At 35.3% G+C, this 24569-nt stretch overlaps 3 protein-coding genes and 1 long non-coding RNA gene across 7 annotated transcripts in view; 2 read left to right on the forward strand and 2 right to left on the reverse strand.

The window, feature by feature from the left end:
* The window catches only part of LOC111458068 (kinesin-like protein KIN-12B), a 9062-nt gene extending 4986 nt beyond the window's left edge, over window positions 1-4076 (forward strand). Inside the window, exons 12-17 of one of the 2 annotated variants that reach the window (XM_023100571.1) lie at window positions 101-949; window positions 1046-1399; window positions 1477-1575; window positions 1672-1824; window positions 1892-2689; window positions 3544-4076. In XM_023100571.1, the coding sequence (XP_022956339.1) occupies window positions 101-949; window positions 1046-1399; window positions 1477-1575; window positions 1672-1824; window positions 1892-2689; window positions 3544-3852 (2562 nt within the window). In that variant the 3' untranslated portion in view covers window positions 3853-4076. Of the gene's footprint in view, window positions 1-100; window positions 1400-1476; window positions 1576-1671; window positions 1825-1891; window positions 2690-3543 lie in introns of both variants that reach the window. The other variant, XM_023100570.1, reaches the window with a different exon arrangement.
* A 4165-nt stretch (window positions 4077-8241) lies between these two features.
* LOC111457874 (transcription factor bHLH62-like) lies at window positions 8242-11135 on the reverse strand. Its single transcript, XM_023100299.1, has 8 exons — window positions 10020-11135; window positions 9701-9937; window positions 9536-9601; window positions 9375-9443; window positions 9221-9292; window positions 8904-9125; window positions 8737-8815; window positions 8242-8645 (listed from the first exon to the last, which is right to left on the reverse strand). The coding sequence occupies exons 1-8, from the start codon at window positions 10851-10853 to the stop codon at window positions 8608-8610; spliced, it is 1617 nt and encodes a 538-aa protein (XP_022956067.1). The 5' UTR covers window positions 10854-11135; the 3' UTR covers window positions 8242-8607.
* Window positions 11136-13936: 2801 nt separating this feature from the next.
* LOC111457562 (DNA topoisomerase 3-beta) overlaps window positions 13937-24569 on the forward strand; it is an 18654-nt gene continuing 8021 nt past the window's right edge. For 2 of the 3 annotated variants that reach the window (XR_002712957.1, XM_023099841.1), the window contains exons 1-8: window positions 13937-14110; window positions 14214-14270; window positions 14910-15013; window positions 16099-16192; window positions 19501-19600; window positions 21133-21376; window positions 22509-22671; window positions 22749-22868. Coding sequence is in view for 2 of the 3 variants with exons in the window: in XM_023099841.1 (XP_022955609.1) it covers window positions 14087-14110; window positions 14214-14270; window positions 14910-15013; window positions 16099-16192; window positions 19501-19600; window positions 21133-21376; window positions 22509-22671; window positions 22749-22868 (906 nt within the window). In the remaining variant the exon portion in view is untranslated. Of the gene's footprint in view, window positions 14111-14213; window positions 14271-14909; window positions 15014-16098; window positions 16193-19500; window positions 19601-21132; window positions 21377-22508; window positions 22672-22748; window positions 22869-24569 lie in introns of those variants that run through there. The other variant, XM_023099842.1, reaches the window with a different exon arrangement.
* LOC111457569 lies at window positions 16495-17263 on the reverse strand. The gene is made up of 2 exons (XR_002712959.1): window positions 17226-17263; window positions 16495-17160 (listed from the first exon to the last, which is right to left on the reverse strand). It is a non-coding gene; the product is annotated as an uncharacterized LOC111457569 (long non-coding RNA).

The raw sequence follows: 24569 nt of genomic DNA on the forward strand, positions 1-24569 counted from the left end.
TTTTTTTTTTTTTTTTTTTTCCTTTCAATATTTAGCAATTTTTCATGTGAGGATTGTACATTTTAAGTCGTGAATATGACTAAACTGAGATGTTCATCAGGATGAATTACACCGACTAAAGTCAAATGGAAGTAGTTCAACTGACACAAATGGAGGTCACTCTGCAGCATGGATCCGCAGAAGTTTAAACCTACTTAAGTCTAGTATAAATCATCCTATCAGCTTACCTCATGTGGATGATGATGGTGATGAAGACATGGAAATTGACGAGGAAGCTGTTGAGAAGCTCTGTGATCAACTAGACAAACAAAATGCAGCTTCACAGGCTAGTGAAGGAAAGGAAGCTGAAACTGTTAAATCAGTTTCCTCAATTGCCTTAAAAGGAAATGAGTTAACTAAGTTTGAGCCGTGTGCATCTGGAAGTGAATGTCAAAAGGCAATTTCTGATGAAATAGATGTAAATATGGAAGAGGAAACATCCGCACAAGATGAGGTTATGATTGTTGGTTCAATGGAAGAGCCTGTTTATGATACCCCAATATGTTCCGTTGCCGGCTTGCAGAACCATCATAGCCTTGAAGCACAAAGTCAAATGGCAACAGACTCACCTGACCAAATTCTCATAGGTGAGCCCTCGGACAATAGTGTTATGAGCTCTTCAATGGAGAGAGTGAAAAGTGGAGAACTAAAAACTTCAGAAGATGTCCCCTTGTTAACATCCTCTGAACCTCTCAGTGGATTTCAGGCTACCGAGTGCAAATTAGATACTCTCAACAATTCATCAAATGGGATTCTTAGTTGTGTTTCTCCTCCAGGCCTCAGCATAGTTCCTTGTGATGTGTCCCCAATTCTCAAATCCCCTACTCCAAGCGTTTCACCTAGAATTAGCGAAAGTAGAAAAAGCTTGAGGACTTCAACGATGTTGTCTGCTTCGCAGAAAGATCTTCAGGTAGAGACTAAGCTGGGCTTAGATCATCTGCAAAAATCATTTGAAAAGTCCTTAAAAAGGAGCTCCGCTAATGCATTATCTCTGTTGTCTACTCAGAGTAAGAATACTGCTGTAACAACAGAACAATTGGCTGCAAGCATCCGCAACGGACTTGAAATTATTGATAGTTGTCGTCAGAGTTCAGCATTGAGAAGGTCTTCATTCAGATTTTCATATAAACCTGCAGAAAAGGTTAATGTGCCAATAAACAAAATTGATGTTGGCGTGCAAACATCTCGCGATGATGAGGCTACTGGTGAAAGCCTTGTTATGTGCACTAGTTGCAAAATTAGAAAGCAGCTGGAGGAGGATAGAGAGGAGGATAGAGAGGTGAATGGCAGTTCAGAGCTACAATTAGTACCTGTGGATGGTACAGACTCTGTCGAGAAATCCAGGATACGAGTTCCTAAAGTATGTCAAGTTGAAATTCTATTTTTTCCCTGCTGTTTAGTGTTTATGTAAGCTAAATACTTCTTGTTCTTCTGCAGGCAGTTGAGAAAGTTCTTGCCGGGGCTATCAGAAGAGAAATGGCACTTGAAGAGTACTGCAACAAGCAAGCATTTGATATTAGTCAACTCAACCGTTTGGTATGCTCCTTCAGGATTTGCCTGTATTTAAACCCCCCTGTACCTGCTTACCAGTCTCTTTGATTTAGCTTGACTTTGCTTGGCCACTTTTCACAGTTACAACAGTACAAGCATGAGAGAGAATGCAATGCTGTGCTTGGGCAAGCCAGAGAAGACAAAATTCTTCGCCTTGAGAGCCTCATGGATGGTGTTTTACCAACTGAGGAGTTCAAGGAGGAGGAGCTTTTGTCCCTCACACATGAGCATAAGGTCCGAGTTTTTCTATCTAGAGATATTTCCCCTGAGATTACTTCATCTCTAACTTTAGTATGTACAGGTTTTGAAGGATAAATATGAGAATCATCCTGAAGTCCTGCAGACACGAATGGAGTTGAAAAAAGTTCAAGATGAATTGCAAAGTTATAGGAATTTCTATGATTTGGGCGAGAGAGAAGTGCTAATGGAGGAGATTCAGGATTTAAGAAGTCAGCTGCAATATTACATTGATTCACCCTCTGCGTCTTCACGAAAGCAAAACTCTCTTTTACAATTGACTTATTCTGAGCCAAGCAGTGCTCCACTTCTTGGTGCAATTCCGGAATCAACGGAAGAGAGTGCCGAGGAGAAACTTGAACAGGAGAGAGCTCGTTGGACTGAGGCAGAGAGCAGATGGATCTCTCTTTCGGAAGAACTCAGAAGTGAACTTGAAGCGAGCAGGTTGCTAGCAGAAAAAAGAAAACGGGAGTTTGAAGCTGAGAAGAAATGTGCTGAAGAGCTGGAGGAAGCTATGCGAATGGCTATGGCAGGGCATGCACGGTTGTTAGAACAGTATGCAGACTTGGAAGAAAAGCACATGCAACTGCTTTTAAGACACAGAAAGATACAGGATGGAATTGGGGATGTAAAAAAGGCAGCTGCTAGAGCAGGAGTGAAGGGATCAGAGTCCAAGTTCATAAATGCTCTTGCTGCTGAAATTTCAGCACTTAAAGTTGAAAGAGAGCGAGAGAGGCGCTATCTACGAGATGAGAACAAGGGACTTCAAGCTCAATTGAGAGACACTGCTGAAGCTGTGCAGGCTGCAGGTGAATTGCTTGTGCGACTCAAAGAAGCAGAAGAGGGAGTTGCTGCTGCTCAGGTCAGTTAAAAAGTGATAGATTGTTTTGCATCTCATGATTATTATCACTTATCCGTTTGCTTTCTTTAATTCTATATTATGTAAACTCAGGTGTGCCAGGCCTCGTTCTCAAGTCAATTGATGTTATAAAAGAAAAATTTAGTGGAAAAGTTGATACTATTTTCTTTTTAGTAACACGAAGGTCGCTCAACTTTGCGTTGAACAAAAACTTACATAATGATTTTTGTATACAATCATAAGTGTTCCAGGCCTCTTTTTGAAGTTGTTGGTGCAAAAATGAAACTTTTAAGGAAAAGGTTTCTTAAGCATCGTTTAACTGGTTATAAGACATATATCATCAAGTTCACATTTGATACTTGCAGGTTGCTAGCAGAAAAAAGAAATATTTTCCTTAAATATTTTGGTAGATTGCTTTGAGTACTTATACCATTAATCTTTTGACCTACGCATCATTTGATTCAAAATCTCTTAACAGTCTCGAATCAAAAGTTTGTTTGTTTGCAACACACACACACATATATAAATATATGTACGTATCCTGTTTAGCTGATATTGCATTATTTTAGTAGATTGTTGTGAGTACCATTAATTTATGGATGGCCACACATTGTAATCCTGCTTTTCTCATGCAACTGGAACTTTACACACAAATGTTGAACATCTCTTTTATAGTTGATTGTAGAAAAGATATGTTTCTGGTATATCTTCTCCATTTTTCCTGCATTATTTAGAGAACCTGCGTTAAACGCAAATGGGGATGATTTTATGCCTGATTTTATAGTTCCTTATAATAAGTAGGCATCAACTAAATTTTGTTTAAGTGTTGGTCTAACTGCTTTTGATAATATCTGCAGAGACGAACAATTGAAGCCGAGCAAGAAGCCGAGAAGGCCTACAAACAGATTGATAAATTGAAGAAAAAACATGAAAAGGAGATAGCCACACTCAATGCTCTCATGGCAGATTCTCGTTTACCAAAGGAAGCTATAATAGGACCTGCTTACGAAGATGAAACTAGCAAAGCTAAATATGACATGGACGAATCCCATGATCAGCGCTGGAGAGAGGAATTTGAGCCATTCTACAATGGCGAAGATGGTGAGCTACTACCTAAACTCTCAGAACCCTCCTGGTTCTCTGGATATGATAGATGCAACATATAGGATGCAAATATTATGGTAGTGGAACCATTTACATGTCACCCGTAAATTCTCCATTATGTAGAGTTGTCCAACCTAACACTCACTCTGTTGGTGTTCGCAGTAGCTATATTACTACTGACTGATTATGAGGAGAACTACATGCATGCTAGTTCCCCTTTATTGTTTGTATTCAAATACAAATTCTGGAAGTTTCATAAGAATGAAATGATTGTAGAATTCTTTCATTCGTCTCTCTCACATCCACCCCCCCAAATTCTTGCTTATTGATTTTGAGAAATATGTGCGTGACAATATTTCTTATTTCTCATGTCTCATGTCTCATTTATTAGGAATGATGTCAAACCTACCACCAGACTTTAGAAACATAAAGTTCTTTGAGTTAGTTCTATGCATTTACAATAAGATATTGTTGGGTTTTGTTCTTTTTTTCTATTAGCTTATTAAATATTGCACTATATTTGATCTGTCTAGGAGAGAAATCTTGAGAAAAGATTCTCATTTTTGTATTTAAACTTGCAAAACTCATTGTCATTCTGACATGTTGTCTGCTTGTTGACAAAAATACATATGGCTTACTTATATTACTCACCATGCAAATTTTTGCTCTCTCCATTAGAGGTTACAGATATATTCTTCCCAAGGCGTGTGGCTGCCATTGGATCACTATGAATGAATCCCAAAACTTGTGGTGTTGAAGCAAAATGGATAATGATGGGAGGGAGGGACCCCAAAGCAAAGGAGCAGAGGTAACATAGTTTTGGAAATAAAGTATTTTAGATAATGTTTAGAGTTTGGGTACAAAAATGGTAGCCAATCATCATTGTTCATTTACTTTTGGAATGAGAATAGAAAAGAAAGGGAAAATGGAGTCTGGAAATTGGAGGTGTTGTCATTTATTTGTTTGGTTTTGTTGTCAAATGGATGGGAGGCAATGTTCAGAAGGATCAGAGAAATGTCTGTGAAACCAAACAGAGATAGAGAGATAGAGAGAGAGAGTTAGTTCATTGGCAATTCTCTTACCCATATAAGAGCAGACCATTTAATTTAATGCCATAGAGACCATAAAACAAGATGATTGTGCCTTTGTCCCTCTTTCTTTCTCTCTCTCTCTCTCTCTCTCTCTCTACAGAGGACCATTTCCATTTCTCTCTCTCTCTACAGAGGACTATTTCCATTTCTCTCTCTCTACAGAGGACCATTTCCATTTCTCTCTCTACAATGGTGGACCAATTCTAGACATAACAAAAACAAGTAGGCCTCTCAACCCTAGCCATCCATCCATCCTTTCATCTCCCAGTTGGAACTCACAAATCCATATATTTAATGCCCATTCTCTCTCTCTCTCTCTCTCTCTCTCTCTCTCTGAGAGTAGGAACAACTGACCCATCATAATTTAAAAAATGGAAATGGATTTGAAAGTGACCATTGGGGGACAATACCAGCCATGTGATAGCGAGAGAAAGAGATGGAACTTGGGGGAGGAGGAGAGGGGGTGGGGGTGGGGGTGTTGGGGTCTGAGGGAGAGGCCAGTTGGTCATTGAGTTATAAAAATTATTGAACGTAGGCGCCACACGCCACATGCCACGCTTCGTTTCCATTCGATGCATGGTCAAACTAAAAGTTCTGAACTTTTTAATATATCTAACGGTGTAAAATCTATACCAAACTTAAGTTTTTTCTAGGTAGTATTTGACTGTAGTAAGTAAATATTCTTCAACGTACTCATTACACTGTGTTTATCTAGTTTTGACCATTGAACGTACTCACTACTCGACCACAAGGAGAGAGTTTAAGCGTTATACGTTTTTTCTCATTGTCTGTTGCACAACAACATCTGAAGGGACACTGCTTGGAGTTGAAGCAATAACTCCAAGAAAAAAGAGGTAAATTTTGATTCCAAATAAGAAGAGTAAAATGGATTCTTTAAATGAAAGAAACAAACATATAATAGAAAGGTGAAAAAGTGAAGGTCTTTATTCCAATCATGGTTAGGTGAAGCATTCATTCCACACAAATAACAACAATAATAATCCCATCAAATTCCTCTTTGTAATTATCAACCCTTTTCCCCATCTTTTCGTTATAAAGAAGTTTATATTCGAGAATATCTATTTGGGTATGAGCTTTTCTCTGTTGAACGGCTCGAACATTCTATTTTAGCTAATGAACTTTATATGAAAACTATCTCAGTCTCTGTCATTAACTTTCTATTTTAAATTATTTAAACATCTGAAGTTATAGGTAAGTTGACTAAAACGGATTACTTGAAAACTAACCAACCACAACATTTGAAATATTAAAGACTGAAGCGAAACTATTACGAACCATTTTAAGAGACGAAGATTGGGATTTAGGGTCTTTTCTTTTTGTCTCGAATACACTTTTTGGTCGTATTAAAACATCCAATAATGTTAAACTAATGTATCAAAATAGTTTCATCACCACAATTTGATTACTCAAAAATATATTTATTAGCCTTTTTGATTTCATGTCATTGTCTGTATGATACTCAAAATCTACCATGAACCTAACAAGATCTTGGATGAAGTAATTAGAAGGGATCAAAATGATTTTCTTATTGACTTTAGTCCCTTTATTTTTTTTGGTTAATTTGCTAAATCTTCCCCTATTGACTTCTAATCCCAATTATGATCCTAATTATAATGATCTTTGAGATTGTTTATGTTTGTTTGTTGCCTTTAGCTGGAATCATTTCTATAACTCTTATAATAATATGCCTTTTGTGGCTCTTAATTTAAAGGAAAAAGGGTAATGGAATGGTTAGGTTGTTTGTCTGATCAACTTTTTTTCGACTTATAATTAATTTTTGAACTTTAAAAAGTGTCTAATATGACTTATAATACTGTGCCCAGTCACTCATTGATTTTTTTTGTATAAAAAGTCGTTCGATTTAAAATTTCATTTGTACAAACTTAAAAGTTCATAGATTTTTTTAGACAAGTTCAGAGACTATACTTGTAATTTGATGTGTTTTTTAGAACATGTATGCTCGATATTGTAACAACATTGGTTTTTTAAGACGTCTTTAAAAAAAGTTCAAGTCTTTAGTGTATTTGACTATATTTTGAGTGCGAGGGCTCTTGATATCATACAGGGTTATATTTTGAGTTCAACGATACATGGGATAGACAAATTTGTACCTCTATCATCTTGAACAACCAAATGAGTTATACTCAAGTTGACAGAACGGTATTAATTTACAGAATGAGTATACAACTCGATCCTCGTGTATTAAGAGAGACAAAAGATAGTGTTTTAAGCGAGTAGAACACGAAAAGAAAAAGGTAAAATATCGAGAAAGAAAAGAAAGGGTATCCATCATGATCATAGTCCCCACTATGTTGCTTTCTTGTTCAACTTATCCATTTTATATGAGTAAATAAATGATGGGGTTTTGGTTTGTGAAGAAGTAGTTAAGAGCTTTAAACTGCTGCCAACCTGGGCAATGAAAGGTCCATTGAAAAGGAGGGAAAAAAAGGTGTGTTTAGCTGTGATTTGGTAGATAACAATATTGAAAGTGGCTTTGGATTCCAGTTAAGACAACCTTTTTTTCAATATATATAGTCTTATGATTTGATTATATTGGACTTAAGAGTCGATATGTCCCCACACAACAGCTGGTTTCAAGTAACAATCTATCTTCCCCACAAGTTACGCGATTTAGCTTATCATAATATCATCCTAAATGGGTCCCTTTTATTCATTCATTCAAAAGCTTTTCCAGCTATACTCGAAAGCAACTTGTTAAGAACTGTTCCCCGTTTTCTGTTTGGTTGATGAGAAAATGCAGGAAGAAAACGAGTATGTCAGCATATTCGATTCTAACGTCTTCCTAACCCTGCAAGCAAGTCCAACTGTTGGATGTGAATTCAGTAACTTGAACATGTCCCTAACAACTCAAGCTCATCGCTAGCAGATATTGTCCTCTTTGAGTTTTTCTTTATGACTTCTGGTAGGGAGAGGTTTCTACACTCTTGTAAAGAATGCTTCGTTCCCCTCTCCAACCGATGTGGGATCTCACAATCCATCCCCCTTTGGGGCCCAAGGTCCTCCCTAGAACACCGCCAGATGTCCACCCCCTTCAGAGCTCAACGTATTCGCTGACATATCGTCTAGTATCTAGCTCTGATACCATTTGTCCTCTTTAGGCTCTCTCCTACGAGCTTTTCCTTGAAGGTTCTAAAAAGGCGTCTACTAGGAAAATGTTTCTACACTCTCGTAAAAATGTTTTGTTACCTTCTCCAACTGATATGGGATCCCACATTCTTTCTTTACACTCAACGTCGAAAGCTATCGACCACATTTTGACAGTCTAAAACAAGAACAGAAGGAGAGAGAGAGAGAGAGGCAGATCAGATAAGAGAGAGATTTGTCTAAGAGGAACAATGATAACATTTATGATTTATGAGTAGTAATAATACAAATGGTTGGATTGAATGTCAGAACTTTTCAATCTTTTTCCAACTCTACTTTTACAATGGCTATTAAAAGCATAAATGTGGTCTGATAAAAAATGAGGCCACCACCAGTTTTCGCTGCCAATTAGTTCTAGCATTATACAGAGATGAATTCTTGAAAGAACGCTCCAAAAGAATTGAGTGGCTGACACATAATTTCCAGAAAGAACCAAAAAGAAAAAAGAATGGAACTGGAATCCCTCTCTATGTACAGAAAAAGCCTCTCTCACCTTGGGGAGGCCGCCATGGAATTCAGCAGTTTCTGTTCTTGACTCTTTTACCGTTCACTTTTCATCTCATCTGCAGCCATAGAGCCTATTCCAGAACATAAATTTTTGGATTCAGTTTAGTGATCTAATCAAACCCAAATGGCTACAAATTCTGTGGTGTTCTGTGTTTATCTTACCATTAGAACTCTGCAGCTGGTTTTGTCCATAACCCATTTGAACTACGGTGTGGAGTTCATCCTCCCAGAACTTTGAAATCTGTATATCAATTTAGAGAGAACCCTTTAGAATATACTGCAAAGAGATATCAGTTTCAACACTTTGACGACACAGATTAGCTATTTACTTGGATTCCGTTCCCGACTTCATTGTATCCACTCGGTATTTGCGCGCTTAGATTTCTATGCTGATCACTTGATGAGGCAACTGAGAATTGCTTCTCTGTCCCATTAGAAATGCTACTATGAAGAGGAGGCATGTGCATAGATTGATAGTCATATGCAAATGCGGGCATGGATGAATCCATAGGGTAAACCGTTAGCGACGACGAACCGGGACCTTTGAAGATCTGAAATATGCAGCAAATCACACAAGATAAGGTATAATCCCAGAGAGCGTTTCACTAAAATATGCAGTAAAAATGATGCTCTGTGCTTCACTTACATCCTTTGGCAAAAGGGTCTCCATGTTCAAATCCATCCTTGGATTCACAGTGGTCAATTTCATTGAAAGAAACTGCATCAAATCCAACACAATTTAGAAGACTATATACATTTATACAGAAATGTGGCAGATCTTTTGAATGTTTGGTGATTACCTCAACTTGGCGCTGCAAAGACTGAACATAGTTTATGATTTCATCAAGCATGACAGCCTTCCCAGTTACCTATGATAAAAAAAATGCAACTCTTAACTTTAGAACAATGTTCAGGCTTAAAAATTTCAAACTCAGGCAGAAGAATTGTAAATTTCAAGCACCTTATTGCAACTAGGGACGAGATCTTGAAGAAACTTCATCCGTTTGCTGATTTTCTCTCGTCGGGCCTGCACGAGCAAGAACACGAAGAACGCAATTGTGAGTACTTGAATCATATTGGAGTGCAGAAGGATTGATATACAGAGAATTTGTGGTTTAGCTCATACTCTTTCAGCCAAACTGTGGCTATCTGTTGCTTGACCCCTTCCAGCTCTGACATGGATATAATCCTTTGGAGGCTCTGGAGGCTTTGAATTGTCATTCTTTTGCTTAGGATTTGCTACTCCTAAAGCTTTTGAGCCATCTTTGGCCTCTGCCTTCCCTTTAGCAGCATCAATCTCCTTCTTAGAAGCTTCATCTGGTTTGATTTTCTTTCCATTTGATTCATGTTTCTCTCCTGCAACCTGAAACAAGAATATGCATTCCCATTTGTTTACACTAAGTTCATCAACAGATGCAGAATTTGACTCAAATTTGTAAATATACCTTCAAATCTTTTGCTAGTGTTGATTTCCTTTTCCTAGTGTTGATTTCTGGTTTACCTTTGAAACCCAATTCCCCACCTGTAATCTGTTCGGAAACCGACGATCCCTCCGGTGAATCGCCGGTGTTTTCAGGGGTCGAAGACTTCGAAAACCTGTTCAGTACCTTCTTGTTAGGGATTCTCATGGAATTCCCCTTCTGGATTGGGCTTTGCTCGCCTTCTTGAACCCCCATTTGGGATCCAATCCCACCAATGTTGAAGGATTTGTTACTTGAAACTCTGGATAGCTTTCCAGATTCCATCCCAGCTCCCAATTCTAGGGTTTCATTGGAACTCAAGTGGCCATTCAAGCCCGCAAGATTCCTATTCCCAAAGCAAGAAAATCTCGCAGCCCTCTCAGTAAACCCAGGATCAGCCGAAAATGGAGCCAGATTTTGATGAAGGGGAATCAAATTCCCTCCGATCGAAGACAAATTGAGCTTGGGAGGAGAATTCAAAGGCGTATTGTAACAAGAAGTGTTCGTACTGTTATTGTTCGTTCCACCAATGTAAGAATGAGGCGAAATCTCACCAGAATTGCAAATACTCCCAAGCCTTCCGATCAATTCTCGCATCATCAAGTTGTCTCCACCGCCACCGCCACCGCCGATAACATTTCCAGCGTGAGAATTCACCGGAGAAGACACAATTGAACTCAAAGTAGACTCAAAGAGATCGCTCTGATCCATCGAATTCTCCCAATTGGGAGTAAACAACCCACTCGAATTCAACTCATTAGGTTGAATTTCCATCCCAGAAAAACCGCATCCATCGCTCATAAAAAACTCGTTCTCCATTTCGATCAAGAACACAAAATTCAAAGAAAAACTCAAAACCCCAGATGAAAAATCGTTCCAAATTCAAAGAATCCACAAAAACAAACAAACAAAAACCCTAGCCACAAACTTTGTCCGCAAGAAAAAGAGAAAAACAAGCAATCGCAGAGGTGAAGAAGCAACAATGATGAAATAATTTCTTTGTTAGTTTGTGGGCTCAAAATGAAGAAGATTAAAAACAACAAAAAAACAGAGAATACAGAGGAGAGAGAGAGAGAGAGAGAGAGAGAGAGAGAGAGAGTTGGAGTGAGAAATGTGGGGAAGTGGAGGAGAAGCAACATAGATAAAGGGAAGGAAATGTCTGTTTGACTTTTTTTTTCTTTTTTAAATTAAATTAAAAAAAAATCTTTTTAAAATAAATAAAAATATTAAATAATAATTTAATGTTACTTAGTTGTGTAGCCATATAAATTTTTTAATTGAAATTCACGTTACAATATCCATACGTATGCGAACCTCGTTGAAATTTTAGCTTTAAATTTTTACTCTCGTAATCTCGTAATCATTATCTTAGCATAATTTAGTAACTACGACACAAATTATCATCTCGAATAGCTCGAAGTTGAAATTTGTACTCTCACCGTCATCGTTCGAGCACAACTTAATGCATAAGACATCAATTATTGTATTAAAAGTCTATGTTATTCTGATCGAGCATACTTTTGTACCCATTAAACTAATAAAATTCTAAATTATTATTTAAAATTTTTGACACGTCTAATTGCATCATGTCAATATCTGTACTATCAATATGTTCTTTTTCGGTGGCTCGATCATAGGACTTTCAAGGTTAAAGTATTCTTTACTTAGGGCATTTATTAGGGGTGTACATTCAACCCGACAACCCGGACTAACCCAACCCAAACTATAAAAGTTGAGTTGGATTGGATTAACATTTCGGGTAGAGTTGAGTTCATTTTCTTGAACCCGAATTGAATCGGTTCAAGTGTCTTGCGGTTGCGACTGTCAAATGTCGGGTAGGATTAGCATTTCAGGTAGGGTTGCTATAGTCACCCAACCATACCCTATGTCTGATGGTTATATTTTTAATTATTTTTAAAAAAATTATAATTATATACCATACATTACGTTAATAATTAAAATATTATAAAACTCAAATATTTTTTAAATCAAACACTCGCGAGCTACAACATCACTGGTTTATAGATGTAAAACATTTTTTAATATTCGTATTAATCTTAAAAATAGGGTAAGGTTGCGTTGGATTGTAACTCTATTTTTGAGTTGGTCGAGTTTATTCAAAGAAAAACAGGTCAGTACTCAAATCAAACTGAACTTTCAGTTTGCTTAAAAGTTCAATCCAACCCGAACCGAAAAGAAAACCTAACCCAAGTTCAATCCAACCCGAACCGAAAAGAAAACCTAACCCAACCTATGATAGTCGGAGAATGAAGTCATATATAATGGACCAAACGCGGACGAATAAACCCTTCATCAAAATATTAAAAAAAGTAAACGCAAATGCATTTGGATGCATTCCATTTGAATGTGCATTTGCAGAGGATATTGCATTTATGTCAAAATCCGACCAACTCCACCTCTTTTATTTATTTATATTATTATTATTATTATTATTATTATTGCAATTTTAAACTTATCTTGAGATCTCAAAGAGTATCTGTCGGCAACCCATAATTAAATTAATCAATAAAAAATAAAAAATAATAATATTTTCATTTATATAGTTATTTTTTTTAAAGAGTTACCTTGAAATTAAAAATGAGATTAAAAATATAGAAATTAAATTAATGGACTAGACTCAAAATTGGCAGGGGTAATATAGTAATTTAACCAAAGATAAATAACAAGTTTTAAATTGAATATAAATTAAACAAATAATAATAATTGTAACGAGAGAGAAGCTTCCCCAATGGATCTTAACGTGCGCTTCAATCATTGAAAAGCGTCCACTTATTACCATTTTGCCCCTGGCAAACCGGTGACCTTCGTTGGTTACGTGTCGGTATTTCATTGGGCGCTGGACACGAATTACAAGATGGTTTAAAAATAATTAACTATTATTTGTCAGGGATTTAATTATTAATTATTATAATCTGACAAACTGCAGAGTTTTATTTGTATTTATTGGAAATAATTTGGAGAATTATAATTATAATTATAATTTAGTTGAAAAAGGAGAATCATTATGGCAGAGTGGCAGGTGGATTATAATCATTTGTTCATCCATTTTGTCTTTTTTTTTTAATATTATTTTATTTCCGTAAAAATAAATAAATAAATAAATAAAAATAAATTGGATAAGACATTTTTCAAAATCACCGTATTATTATTATTTAAAGAATTAGACGACGAGAATAAAAAAAAATAATTGAAAGTTACTGTATATACCAATAATGTAATCAGTAAATTTTTAAATAAACTAACAAAATATGCCAAAAAATATTTTAAAATAGTTAAATAAATAGCGTGATTATGTTCGAGGATGCTGACAAGTGCTAAATATGGATTCCAAATCTGGATTCGAGTCTTACCTCCCTTTTTATAACAGTTGGACTGTATATTTTCATTGTACTGCTAATAATCATTAGATATAAAAGTGAAATATTTTTGTATATTTTATGTCGTGCATTCAATTATACGTTGTTGTTATCTTCGTACATCCAATTAATTAAAAAAAGTTAAGGTCGAAATTAAAATAATTATTAATTTCTTAAATTTTAATTTTTAATAATTTTGTCTTAATCCTGGTTTTAAATAAAGTAATTGAAAATTAATATATATATATATATATATTTTTACTAAGATAAATTAATTCAGGATTAAATATATTTTTATAAATTACAAAAGATTTAATTTTATTTAATTAAAATTGACATTTAATTTTGTTTTACGTAGGAATTAAATGGTTATAAATTTATAAATGGGCCAATTTGTCTTCCAAAGCCCACGTTGGTTGGTTGTCTATAAAAGGCCCAAACAATAGGCCCATTAGTCTTCCAAAGCCCACGTTGGCCGGTTGCCTATATAAAGGCCCAAACAATGGAACCCATATTTTTCTTCCTTTTATTATTTCCAGTTGTAGTCGAAGCTTTTGCCCAACGACTGTGAAGAGTTTCAGAGTTCTTGCTGCTGAGCAGCGCTTCAGCAGAATCACCATTTCAATTAGAAAATCGTCGGATTCAGCCTTTTAGGCTCCGGCGACAATCCTCATCATGGTCGCTTCCTCGGTTCTTATGGTGTGTATAAGCCTCTTACTTCTTTTCTGAACTTCGCCCTATGGATTTTGCCAACTTTTTTCCCGTTTGGGTTGTTTTTAATTGCTTTTTTTCACTGTTTCAGGTGGCTGAGAAGCCTAGCATTGCGCTCTCGATTGCTTCTGCACTCTCGCACGGCCAAGTAAGTTGTAGAGGCACTTTTGATACTTGTAGGATTTTAAGATTTGAGGTGGGTGATTACTGTGGAATTTTGAACTCATTTCTAAGTGACTTGTGCCGTTTTCATTATCCTGAAAGGCTTAATAGTAGATTATACAGGTTTTAGAACACGAAAAACGTTTCTCACTAGGAAGAGTTGATTAGCGTTCATAGGATAGCTTGCAAAAGCCACCCTTAAAATTTGTAATTCGATGTATATTAGCATGCTTGTATCACTTTGCTTATTTCAGGATATGTAATTTGAACATTACCTAATGTATGATTCTAGCATGTAAGGTAGAAAGCCTAGCATAGCATGCTTGTATCACTTTGCTTCTTTTTTCTTTTTTCTTTTTTAAAATTTGGAAAATTTCGGGTTTATATGTTGATATTGGCTTCTTTTAGATTGAGTTGTTTTTTACATTTTTTTTTTGCTGATATTTTTGGGGCATAGAGAATTGTGTGTTTTTTTTGGTTTTTTGGGCTGTTTCACGTCTCCAAGTAGGAGTTTTGTACTTTTTCATTTTATTGATGAAAAGTATTGTTTCCTTGTCGAGGAAAAAACAATATTAAGAAGTAATACTGATTACTGACATATAATCTCAACATATTAATGTTACAGATGTCTACAAGAAAGGGTAGCACAGAGGTACATGAATTCGATGGGAGATTTCTTGGGCATCATGCCCATTACAAAGTGACATCGGTTATCGGACATGTTTTCAGGTGCCTTTTCATTTAATTACATCTAGAGTTGATGTGAATGTGATTATGTTACCTTAAATATTATGTATGTGCAAAGAACGTGAAGACTGAAGAAGCTTTTATTGTTTTTGCAACAATCAATAGGTCCAAATTTTAAAGGTGTCTGTGAGATTCACATGCAATTAATGACAATTAATGACTTTGATGTGATAGTTGCAGTTGCAAGTTTTGCCGTACTTGGCTTAACCTATGGTGAACAAATTTTTGTTTGTTAATTGCATTGCACTTTATGTTTACTGACATTTTCAACTAAGATAATTTTAGCTTTCTAACCTGTCTTTTACATTGTGCATTCTTTTCCTTCATCACTTCGACACATGTTTTAATATCATTCTTGAACTTGGAATCTTGGATGTTTTATAGCTGTCTATTAACATATGATTGGAATCTCTATGCATTAAATGATTGTCTGTCCAAAAAGTTGTCTCTTGTTAAAAAAGAAAAAAGATTCTGTCCTTGAGACCAAGGGACTGGGCATGGTGTTTTTCACTGATAGCATGGGGATTTTATGGAAATCAGTTGATAACAAGCAAGATTTATTTATTTACATAATTAATGATAACAAGCAAGAAATAGAGGCTGAAAGAAAGTAGTTGTAATATATGGTGTCCTTGAGCCCAAGTTTGGGCGATCTTTCAAGCATGTATTTCGTTGAATTTGTATATTTCCTTTTCATGCCTTTCATATCTATCTATCTGTATAATTTTGCATAACACATTCCCTTTTAAGTCTTTATTTACTTCATTAATGATAAAGGTTCAAGTATTATCATTTCTTAAATTATCCAATTGCTGAAGGAAAATTATCTAATTCTCATTCCAAGGCTGTCGTATTAATATGGTTATAGCATAAATTGGAAAATCGGGTTTTGTGCCTATAAATTTTCAAGAATGGTCTTTGCTGAAATGGTTGTTTAGTTTCTGTGATACCGTCTGTCAAAGATTACTTGCATGGTTGTTTTTGGTTATTTCATGATGATGCACTAGTCCTTTACCCTCTGACCCATTTTTTTAGTGCATTTTTCCTTTGTCTTTTCGTGGGTTTAGTATAGATTTCCCTGCTAGATTTCAAGATTGGAAGGCAACTGATCCTTTGGATCTTTTTCAAGCTTCAGTAATTAAGACAGAATCAAACCCAAAGGTATGAGTCGTTCTTACATTTCTTTTATGTAGTTTGTATGATTACTCTCTCACATTGTTGGAAATTGGGATGGTCAACAAATTAACTAGGATAAATAGTTTCTTAGTTAATTATCTAAATAAACTTTTTTTTAACTAAAGCAAACTATTTCTACTGCTTTCATTTATGAAACCTCGTTTTAAACATAGACCCCTTTGATTTTATTTGTCTGATGTAGTTATTGTTGGTTTCCTTTCTACTTTAACGGTCCATAAAATTCATGTGCTTTTCATTTATATGTGCCACTCATTTATCCATCTCTCTTTTGATTTCCTCTGTTTTGTTTTTGTATATTTTCATTTGCTTAATGTCTTCCTTTGTTCTTGGTCTGTGTGAGACATGATGAGGGGCTTGTGAGTTTTTTCATAAATCATAACAATTAAGAAAATGATGGATCAGAGGAAATTCCATTGCCCAATACGCCTCATTAGTGCCTTCTTTTCATCAAGCATTGAAATCTTGACATCACCTTTTTGTTCAATGCAAGAAGGCTGTAGTGTTTTACCGAAGTGCAATGCATAAATTTTTTATAGTGAGGCCTTTCCCATTGTTTACGGTAGAAGATTATGCAAAGGTTTTCCCATGACCCTCTATCTAACAGCATTTAAGGAAGAAATTTGATTAGTGCGGTGAGGATGGCTGAGAATTCAAATGGAAGTTCTTCTCAGATTTCGAAGATAAGTTAAAGGTGAAGCCTAAATGTGCATAATACTTTGTCCTGGTTTGGTTTTGGTTAACGAGGAAAAATATAAGTAGTTGCACTTTGGAAGATGAAAGATAATGACGATACCTATATCAGTATTTTCAGTTTAGACAAGGAGGCATTTGGTTTGATAAATCAAGTTTTGATAGCTGAATGTTTTTTCTTGAAGAATCTTATGAAGGATATATTAGAGCTCTTTTTGAAGTTGGTAGCAATTCTTCATTACCTTCGAAGAATCTTATGAAGGATCTTTTAGAGCTCTTTTTGAAGTTGGTAGCAATTCTTCATTACCTTTGAAGAATCTCATGATGGTTTTTCGACTAGAGTATCTAAAAATGATGATCTAATGAGTTATTTTGAAGAGGAATTATTCCAAATTAATCCTAAGCCTTAAGTTTGTTTTTCCTAGTTTTCACTGGTTGTCGTCATAAGTTTGGAGTGCTTATGCTTGAGCCATCATTTTGGGACGTTTGCTTGGTTGAATTTTTTTAACAAGTTTCCAACTTGGGTTACTAATTGGTGTTTTTCGGCAACAGAGGTTTTTATCTGGTTTTGGCAGCTTCCTTTTATGACAAAAAGTTCTTGTTTTTTGTAGCTGGACGTCTTTTTTGAGATTTGGCCTCTTATAAAGATCTTCTTCTCAGATTTGGCCTTGTAGCTTTGCTATTATGGTTTTGGCTGCTTGGCTCGTTTGTTTTCAAGTTAATCTTCTCAGAAGTGCTAGATCTTTCTATGACTCTTGTAATATTAATTATTAGGAGATATTTTCTTTATTTGTTTAGTTTGTTTTTCTCTTCACTCTTTGTTGGTATCCTCGAATATTTTTCAATCTTTTCATCTATTGATGAAAAGTTTGTTTCTTGTCAAACAAAGAAAAAAAAAAAAGAAAAAAAAAGTTTGTTTGTTTCAAAGAGGGATCCTTGTATTTAAAGCTTCCGCCTCTTTTTGGAGTTCATGGTTTGGGAGTTGCGAGTCCTTGCCATTTCGGTTTTTGTTGGTGTGATACAGTTTTTTCCGTTCGTTTGGGCTGGTTTCAGCTGCTTTGGTTCTCTGTCTTGCCAAGATCTTTGGCGTTTTGTTCTTCAATGCTTATATTTTGATCTATTGTAGTTTTTGTTTTTTATTTGGGCTTCTTGCATCTTTGAACTTCTTTCTTTCATAAATCAGTGAAAAGTTTGTTTTTTTGTTAAAAAAAGAAAATATTTATTTTGGATACGTGCTGTTGAAAGTCATTTTTGGAAAATTTGGGTGGACAGAAATCAAAGACTCATTTAGGACTTGCCCTTTGTTTTTGCCGGACTCCTTTGTTTGTCCTTCTTTTCCTTTCATTCTTTCTCAATGGAAGTTCGGTTTCTTACGAAAACAGGGGGAAAAAAAATCAAAGACTCATTTAGAACTACTCCATGAGGTAGGAGAGGTTTGGAAGACAGTTCACTCCAAAGCCTCCCTATGGATTTCCTTACATATATCCTTTCATAATTAAAGCCAATTGGAGGAATCTTTTGTGGTATCTTAGCTTTGGGTTGATTGTCCGTCACTGTTTTCTTGTACCCCTTTCTCAACTATGGAAGCCTTACTTCTCTGTCTTATAGTACAAGAGGAGAAAAAAGTTGTAGGTTTAAACTCCTACATGTGATGTAATATTAAATAAAAAAAGGAATGTAAAGAAAAAAAGAGGAAAAAAAGAGAAAATGATGGATAATGGATTATTGTATTTGTAATAGAAGAATATCAAAGGACCCAATTACCTAGATAACTCCATCTATTGTAGTATGAGATGCGGAAAATTAAGAATTTATGTGCGTGTGTTTGTGTTAATTATTTCTAGAAATAATCTTTGAGCCTTTACTGGCAAAACAAAACCAACAGATTACAGCTATTTGTTTTTTCATAAGTTGTTTGCAAGATGTTTTTATAGTTATCATTTCATTTATGTTTACTTTGTATTTATTCTAACAGTCCGATGCGATTTTGAATTATTGTACCCTAACTGAAAAAAAAGAGAAGAAATAAAACCTAGAGGTGTGATGATAATGTGCGTTTGTGTTGTGTGGTCGCAGGATATAGACTTGTAGTCACCTTGGGAAAAAATTCCTGCCACATGTTTGCTCTTATGTAGGGTGCTAGTTGCTGGTGGCCGTGGTAATTTCAATGTCACAAGGACAATTTGAAATTTACTCGCGGAAATAGAATTAGTAGAATTAGTGATGATAAAATTTGGCAAATATCCAGGACTTTTATTTTCCATAAGTTCTTTTATCAAATACCAATTCACTATACCAGACTTGCTGACTGAAATATTTTGTAAAAGGTTAATTCTTCTTTTTATGTGGTTTACTGGACAAGAGAGCATTAACACTCTCGTTACTATTGAAGGTTCTCTTCTCCATCTTTTCTGGGTAGTCTTTCTTGTATAAATAGGCACTCAAGATCAAAATTGTACTTTGAGACACTGTTTCATGCACTGTTTTGATTTCTTTAAATGATGTTAAATATCCAGGATACAATGTGTTTGTTTTCCAACTTTTCTTGTTGAGAAAATATTACCATTTTTTCTTGGTTTTAGGCTCACATACGTCAACATTTAAGTCGGGAAGCTCGTGGTTGTGATTGTTTGGTTTTATGGTTGGATTGTGATCGTGAAGGAGAAAATATTTGTTTTGAAGGTACTTTCCCCCACTGAAATCATGGTTCCAATCTTGTCTTTTATTCGTAAAGATGATCTAATCTATAAATTCCTGAAGTTTTTTCCCCTTTGAGGTCATATTTTATCTATTTATCTTTATTTTGTTTTTGCCTTCATCTCATCTGGTTTAAAAATTTTCGTGCCTAGAAAGGCTTAGATTCTGGTTCTGTTTTCCCTTCCTAGGGAAGTGACTTCCATTGATAAAGGAAAGAATAAGTGAGATATGAACCAAATGGAATTGACATTAGCAACCGTGAGATCTCACAGACGTCTAGTACAAATTAGAAATTAGAACCCATTCAAGGTGGGAGTTAGATGAAGACCTTATGGTCAAAGAGATGAAAGAACCTAGGCAAAGGTTTAAAAAACCCACTCAAATTTTATTCATTACAGGTTATGGAACTTCAAAACTTCCTTGGGTTCATATAGACCAAGGATTTCGATATAAAAGAAAATTCCAACTCTTGGATAAAATCTTGAGAAAATGAAATCCCTAAAATAATTGAGGGATAAAAATCTTCTCCTATGCTAATAAAACAGTAAACATAAATAAAATCTCGTAATGAAATATGATTTATAAAATCTAACATAACTTCTAAAAAAAAAAAGGTTAAAGTAGTAATAATAATACTAAAGCAAAAAAATCGTCTCTTCCTAGGAAGATTTTGTTGTCTTTGGTTTATTGGCATTAACTCCTAAAAAACGTCATGGGTAGTTTGATGGTGCACACGAAATGACCTTGCATACAAGTGTCAAACATGTATGGGGTTCATGGATAGTTTGATGGTGCACACGAAATAATCTCTCAAGAGGGTCATTTGCAAACTTCTGGTGTATGCGTGCTCAGTGTGCCTAGTGGGCAGACGACTGCTATCTTGTAGCTTCCTTGGAGGATTTCTCAACCTCTTCCTTGTTGGTTCTTGGTAGATGTTGTCTCGACGACATCATGACCATATCATCTCTTTCTTGAAAAGGATTCGTCCTTGATTGAAGATAACTAGTTGCATCAAAATAAACCTTAATTAATAAATTTGTGGTATATGTCACATCATACTCATCTTGTAGAACCACTTTGAAGCCTTGAGAGTTTAGTACTATTCTAGGTCTTGTTTTGACTTTGTTTTGGACATTTTTCCGTCCCTTCCAACAACAGTGCCTCTATATCCATACAATCTGCTTGGTGTTTGGTATTTGTACTTTTGAACACAACACCGTGTATTTTTGTCCATGGTAGTAGTGCTTGGATTTGTGCTTCTCGACAAATCTTTTTGCTTTAAACACTATTTGTTTGTAGTCACCTACACAAAAGAATAGCATAACGAGGAACAACAAGAAGGATATCATACTATACTCTTCATGAAGTGCAATCATGTATTTATTTGATAACAAGAAAAATTGGTGGAATTTTTTATTCAGTTTCGTTTTGATTCATTGTCATAAGATATGCTAATTCTGTTAAATGATATTATCTGTTTCTTATCAGGAAAGTATTAACATTGGTTCTGTTTGCAGTTATTGAATGCACTGGATTTGGTGGCAATGAATATAGGAAAAAAGTGTATCGGGCAAGGTTTTCTTCCGTTACTGAAAAAGATATTCTGAAGGCTTTGGATAACCTTGTTGAACCTAATAGAAATGAGGCACTGGCTGTAGATGCTCGACAAGAGATAGATTTGAAAGTTGGAGTATCTTTTACACGATTTCAGACTACATTTTTTCAGGGAAAATATGGGAACCTTGATTCCAGACTCATCTCGTCAGTTCTCTTCTTGCTCACCTCCTCAAGGCATTTATATTACACACACACACACACACACACACATATCTAATGTCTGTCATATTGTATTCGCATATAGCTTCCACTTCATTGAGGGAAACATATTTTCCGCAATTAAATTTTCACATCTTCCAGATATTGCTTTAATGTTTCTTTGGAATTTTTATTAAGTTTTGTCCTACATAATAAACATATTCAAACATAAGAAGCTAGAAATAGATGGTGATTCTCTAATTTTTTTCCTTCAATGTAAGTTTTCTTATTTGTCTAATCAATCAAGATACTGGAATTTTGAATCAAACGAATTCTTCAGAAATATTTTAGGATGGTAGATTATCATGTTATCTTTATAGCTATCTCATACTGAAAATTTTACGCATTTTACAACACTTATGCTCTTTGTTCCTTTATGCCAATTGTGACAGTTCTTTATGTGACATTTTAAATTTCATCTCTTTTAAAAATGTATTCTTTCTTATCAAAGAAGAAAAAGAATGCACAGTTTCCAGATTTAATTAATAAGTATTTTCTTATTTCATTTTATTTATTTTTTAAATTATACACATATACGCCAAAGCAAATAAAGGTGGTGAAGTATTGGTGTCTGTTATTGATATGTGTATGATTTTGCATTTTGAACATGTTTCTCTTTTACAGTATGGTCTGTGTTTCCTATAAAAGAGCGTCTAATTTATTTAATCTCTTCTTGTGGCGTGCTGGGCAATTTTCTTTTCCTTGTTGAGATACATTTTTTTATTATTCTTATTAATATTACAGTTTTAGATGTCAAGTCATACTAGTTGGCTCCACTTTCTTGTTCAAATTATTTAATAAAGGTCTCAGTAGTTTCCTGTCATTCTTCCTTGATTTTCTTCAACTATAATATGCCAAAGAATCTCAACTTCTGAAGCCATTACTTGATTCACTAATGTTATCATCTTGACTATTGACCTCTACCTTTTATCGCTGTAATTATGTTGTGGAGGGTAAAAGTAATGTGATTATACTTATCATTCTTGACGTTTAGGGCTTAGTTGAAAGGAAATATTATTGGTATTTAACTTCTTGTACTATCTGTACTGGTTAATCATTGGTTATTCACTTGTTTCAGCTATGGGCCATGCCAAACTCCCACGCTTGGGTTTTGTGTACAGCGTCATTTGCAAATAACTACTTTTAAGCCAGAAAAATTTTGGTCTGTGTGCCCTTATATCATGCAAAATGGCTATGAACTTAATCTAGACTGGGAGCGTGGCAGGCTATTTGACTGTGATGTGAGATCAGCCTCAATAAACATTCTTATTCTATTCTTTGCAATGCTTACTGTCTTATACCTTTTACCATGTTTCAGGTTGCTACAATGTTTCAAAAGCGAGTAATGGAAGATGGAATTGCAGAAGTAACACAAATATCAGAGAAGCAAGAAAGCAAAGTTCGACCTTCTGGACTAAATACAGTTAACCTTCTGAAGGTAAATAAATGAGTACGGGAGTTGTCTCCTTATAAAAGTTAGTAAAGTTCGGAAGGACTAGGCCATGGGGTGGAGTGTGGTTTCCTAGATGAGCTACCCTTTTGACCACAACTCCTCCTCCCACCCTTTAAAGTTCTGAAAGAAGGTTGGATCAAATAAGGCATATGAGGATTTGAGTCATATCTTTTGGAGCTATTGGTTAGCTTATTCAGTTGGGAATTGCTTTCTTGGGGTTTTTTGGATCTTGTTTGGCCCGTGAATAGACTTTTGTCTTATGATGAAGGAGGTTTTGATCATCCTCCCTTGTGGGAAATGGTTGTGCTCCTCAGATGGTTGTTATTTGGTTTCATGATGGATCGTGGTTACAGGATTAACAGAATTTTAGGGGTGTGGAGAGTCCTTGGAAGGAGTTTTGATTCCTTGCTAGATCGATTGCCTCGCTTTAGGGATTTTTTTCTTTATTTCTTTTTTTTATTATTATTATTTTTTTGGATTGAAGTTCTTTCTTGTTCTGTTAGGCTAGTTTCTATTTGGCCTCTTTTTAGGCTTACATTTTCTTAGGCACATCTTCTGTTGGTCCATTTTTCTGCTGGTCCTCTGTTGTAATAAGGGAGGAGAATTTCAGTCCACTAATAGATGGGTAGGCTGCAAAAAGAATAAACCATTAATCTAAAAAGTCCTACATCTTCTACTTTTCTTGAGAGGAAAGCAAAAACTAAGATGAAAATCCTCATCATTGACGTGGGTTATGGGCTTCAGCTTGGTTCCTACTAAATAAATAGTTTATAACCTTGGTCCCCGCAGTGTGTGATGGCTTGGGAAAGAAATTGTTTCGTGTGTTTAGTATTTTTCACTCTATGTAAGGTCTATACAAGTAATCAATGACTGCCTGATAGTTAATGTTTTTTAAGTACTGGATGTGTTCATCGTTTTCGATTCTGCAGAGGTCATGAAAGGTGTTGATCTTATCCTGATTTGAAGGAATACGGGTGCTTCTTACAAAAACTTTCAACCCATTATGCTCGTAGTCCTTTGTGTAAAATTCCTAACCATGAGTGCTATTGGTTAAGCTAAAGCTTGCCTCCATCCTCCCTAAATTCCATAATAATATACAATAAATTGTATTATAGAACATTGTCCGATTTAACCTCCATGAATTAGAAGACTTTTTTTTTTACAAAAAAAAGAAGTGTTGTACCTGTTTTGTTGTTGGACTAACAAAATATTAAGAGTTGAATTTGCTTTGGAAAGACAATGACTGCATCTAGAGGCATTCTTCTCTGTTGTTTTGATCATTGTGTCTTCTTTATAAGAATGCTTCTAAGGATCTGGATCATGTTTTATAGGATACCAAATTGAATATTCAATTTGGGATAGTTTTCTAGACTTCCCCCGTATGTCTAGCTTGCAATAAGGAGTTACTTGATGCTGGAGGAGGCCCTTCACTCACCGTTTTGGAACAAAGGAGTGGTCCTTCGGTGATCTAGCCCTTTTATTGTTCTGTGGAATATTGGGTCCAAGAGGAAGGTAAGAATTTTTAGAGATATTAAGAGCCTTTGGAGAGATGAAAATTCTAACTGGCTTTCATCTTTTATTTTTAACAATTGTAGCCCTTGGCCCTTAGGCGGTTCTTTTGTGGCCTCTCTTGTCCTTTTTATATTTCAATTCTCGTTTCCTATCAGAAAAAAAAAAAAAAAAAAA

This window comes from Cucurbita moschata, unplaced genomic scaffold (assembly GCF_002738365.1).
Source record: "Cucurbita moschata cultivar Rifu unplaced genomic scaffold, Cmos_1.0 Cmo_Scf00020, whole genome shotgun sequence".
Classification (NCBI taxonomy): Eukaryota; Viridiplantae; Streptophyta; class Magnoliopsida; order Cucurbitales; family Cucurbitaceae; genus Cucurbita; species Cucurbita moschata.

Coding starts and splice junctions, on each gene's coding strand:
- LOC111457874 (XM_023100299.1), bottom strand. CDS start 10,853: ATGGAGAACGAGTTTTTTATGAGCGATGGATGCGGTTTTTCTGGGATG. Junction 9,938..10,019: donor CACTAGCAAAAGATTTGAAG/GTATATTTACAA, acceptor TTCTTGTTTCAG/GTTGCAGGAGAGAAACATGA. Junction 8,646..8,736: donor CCAGCTGCAGAGTTCTAATG/GTAAGATAAACA, acceptor GTTCTGGAATAG/GCTCTATGGCTGCAGATGAG.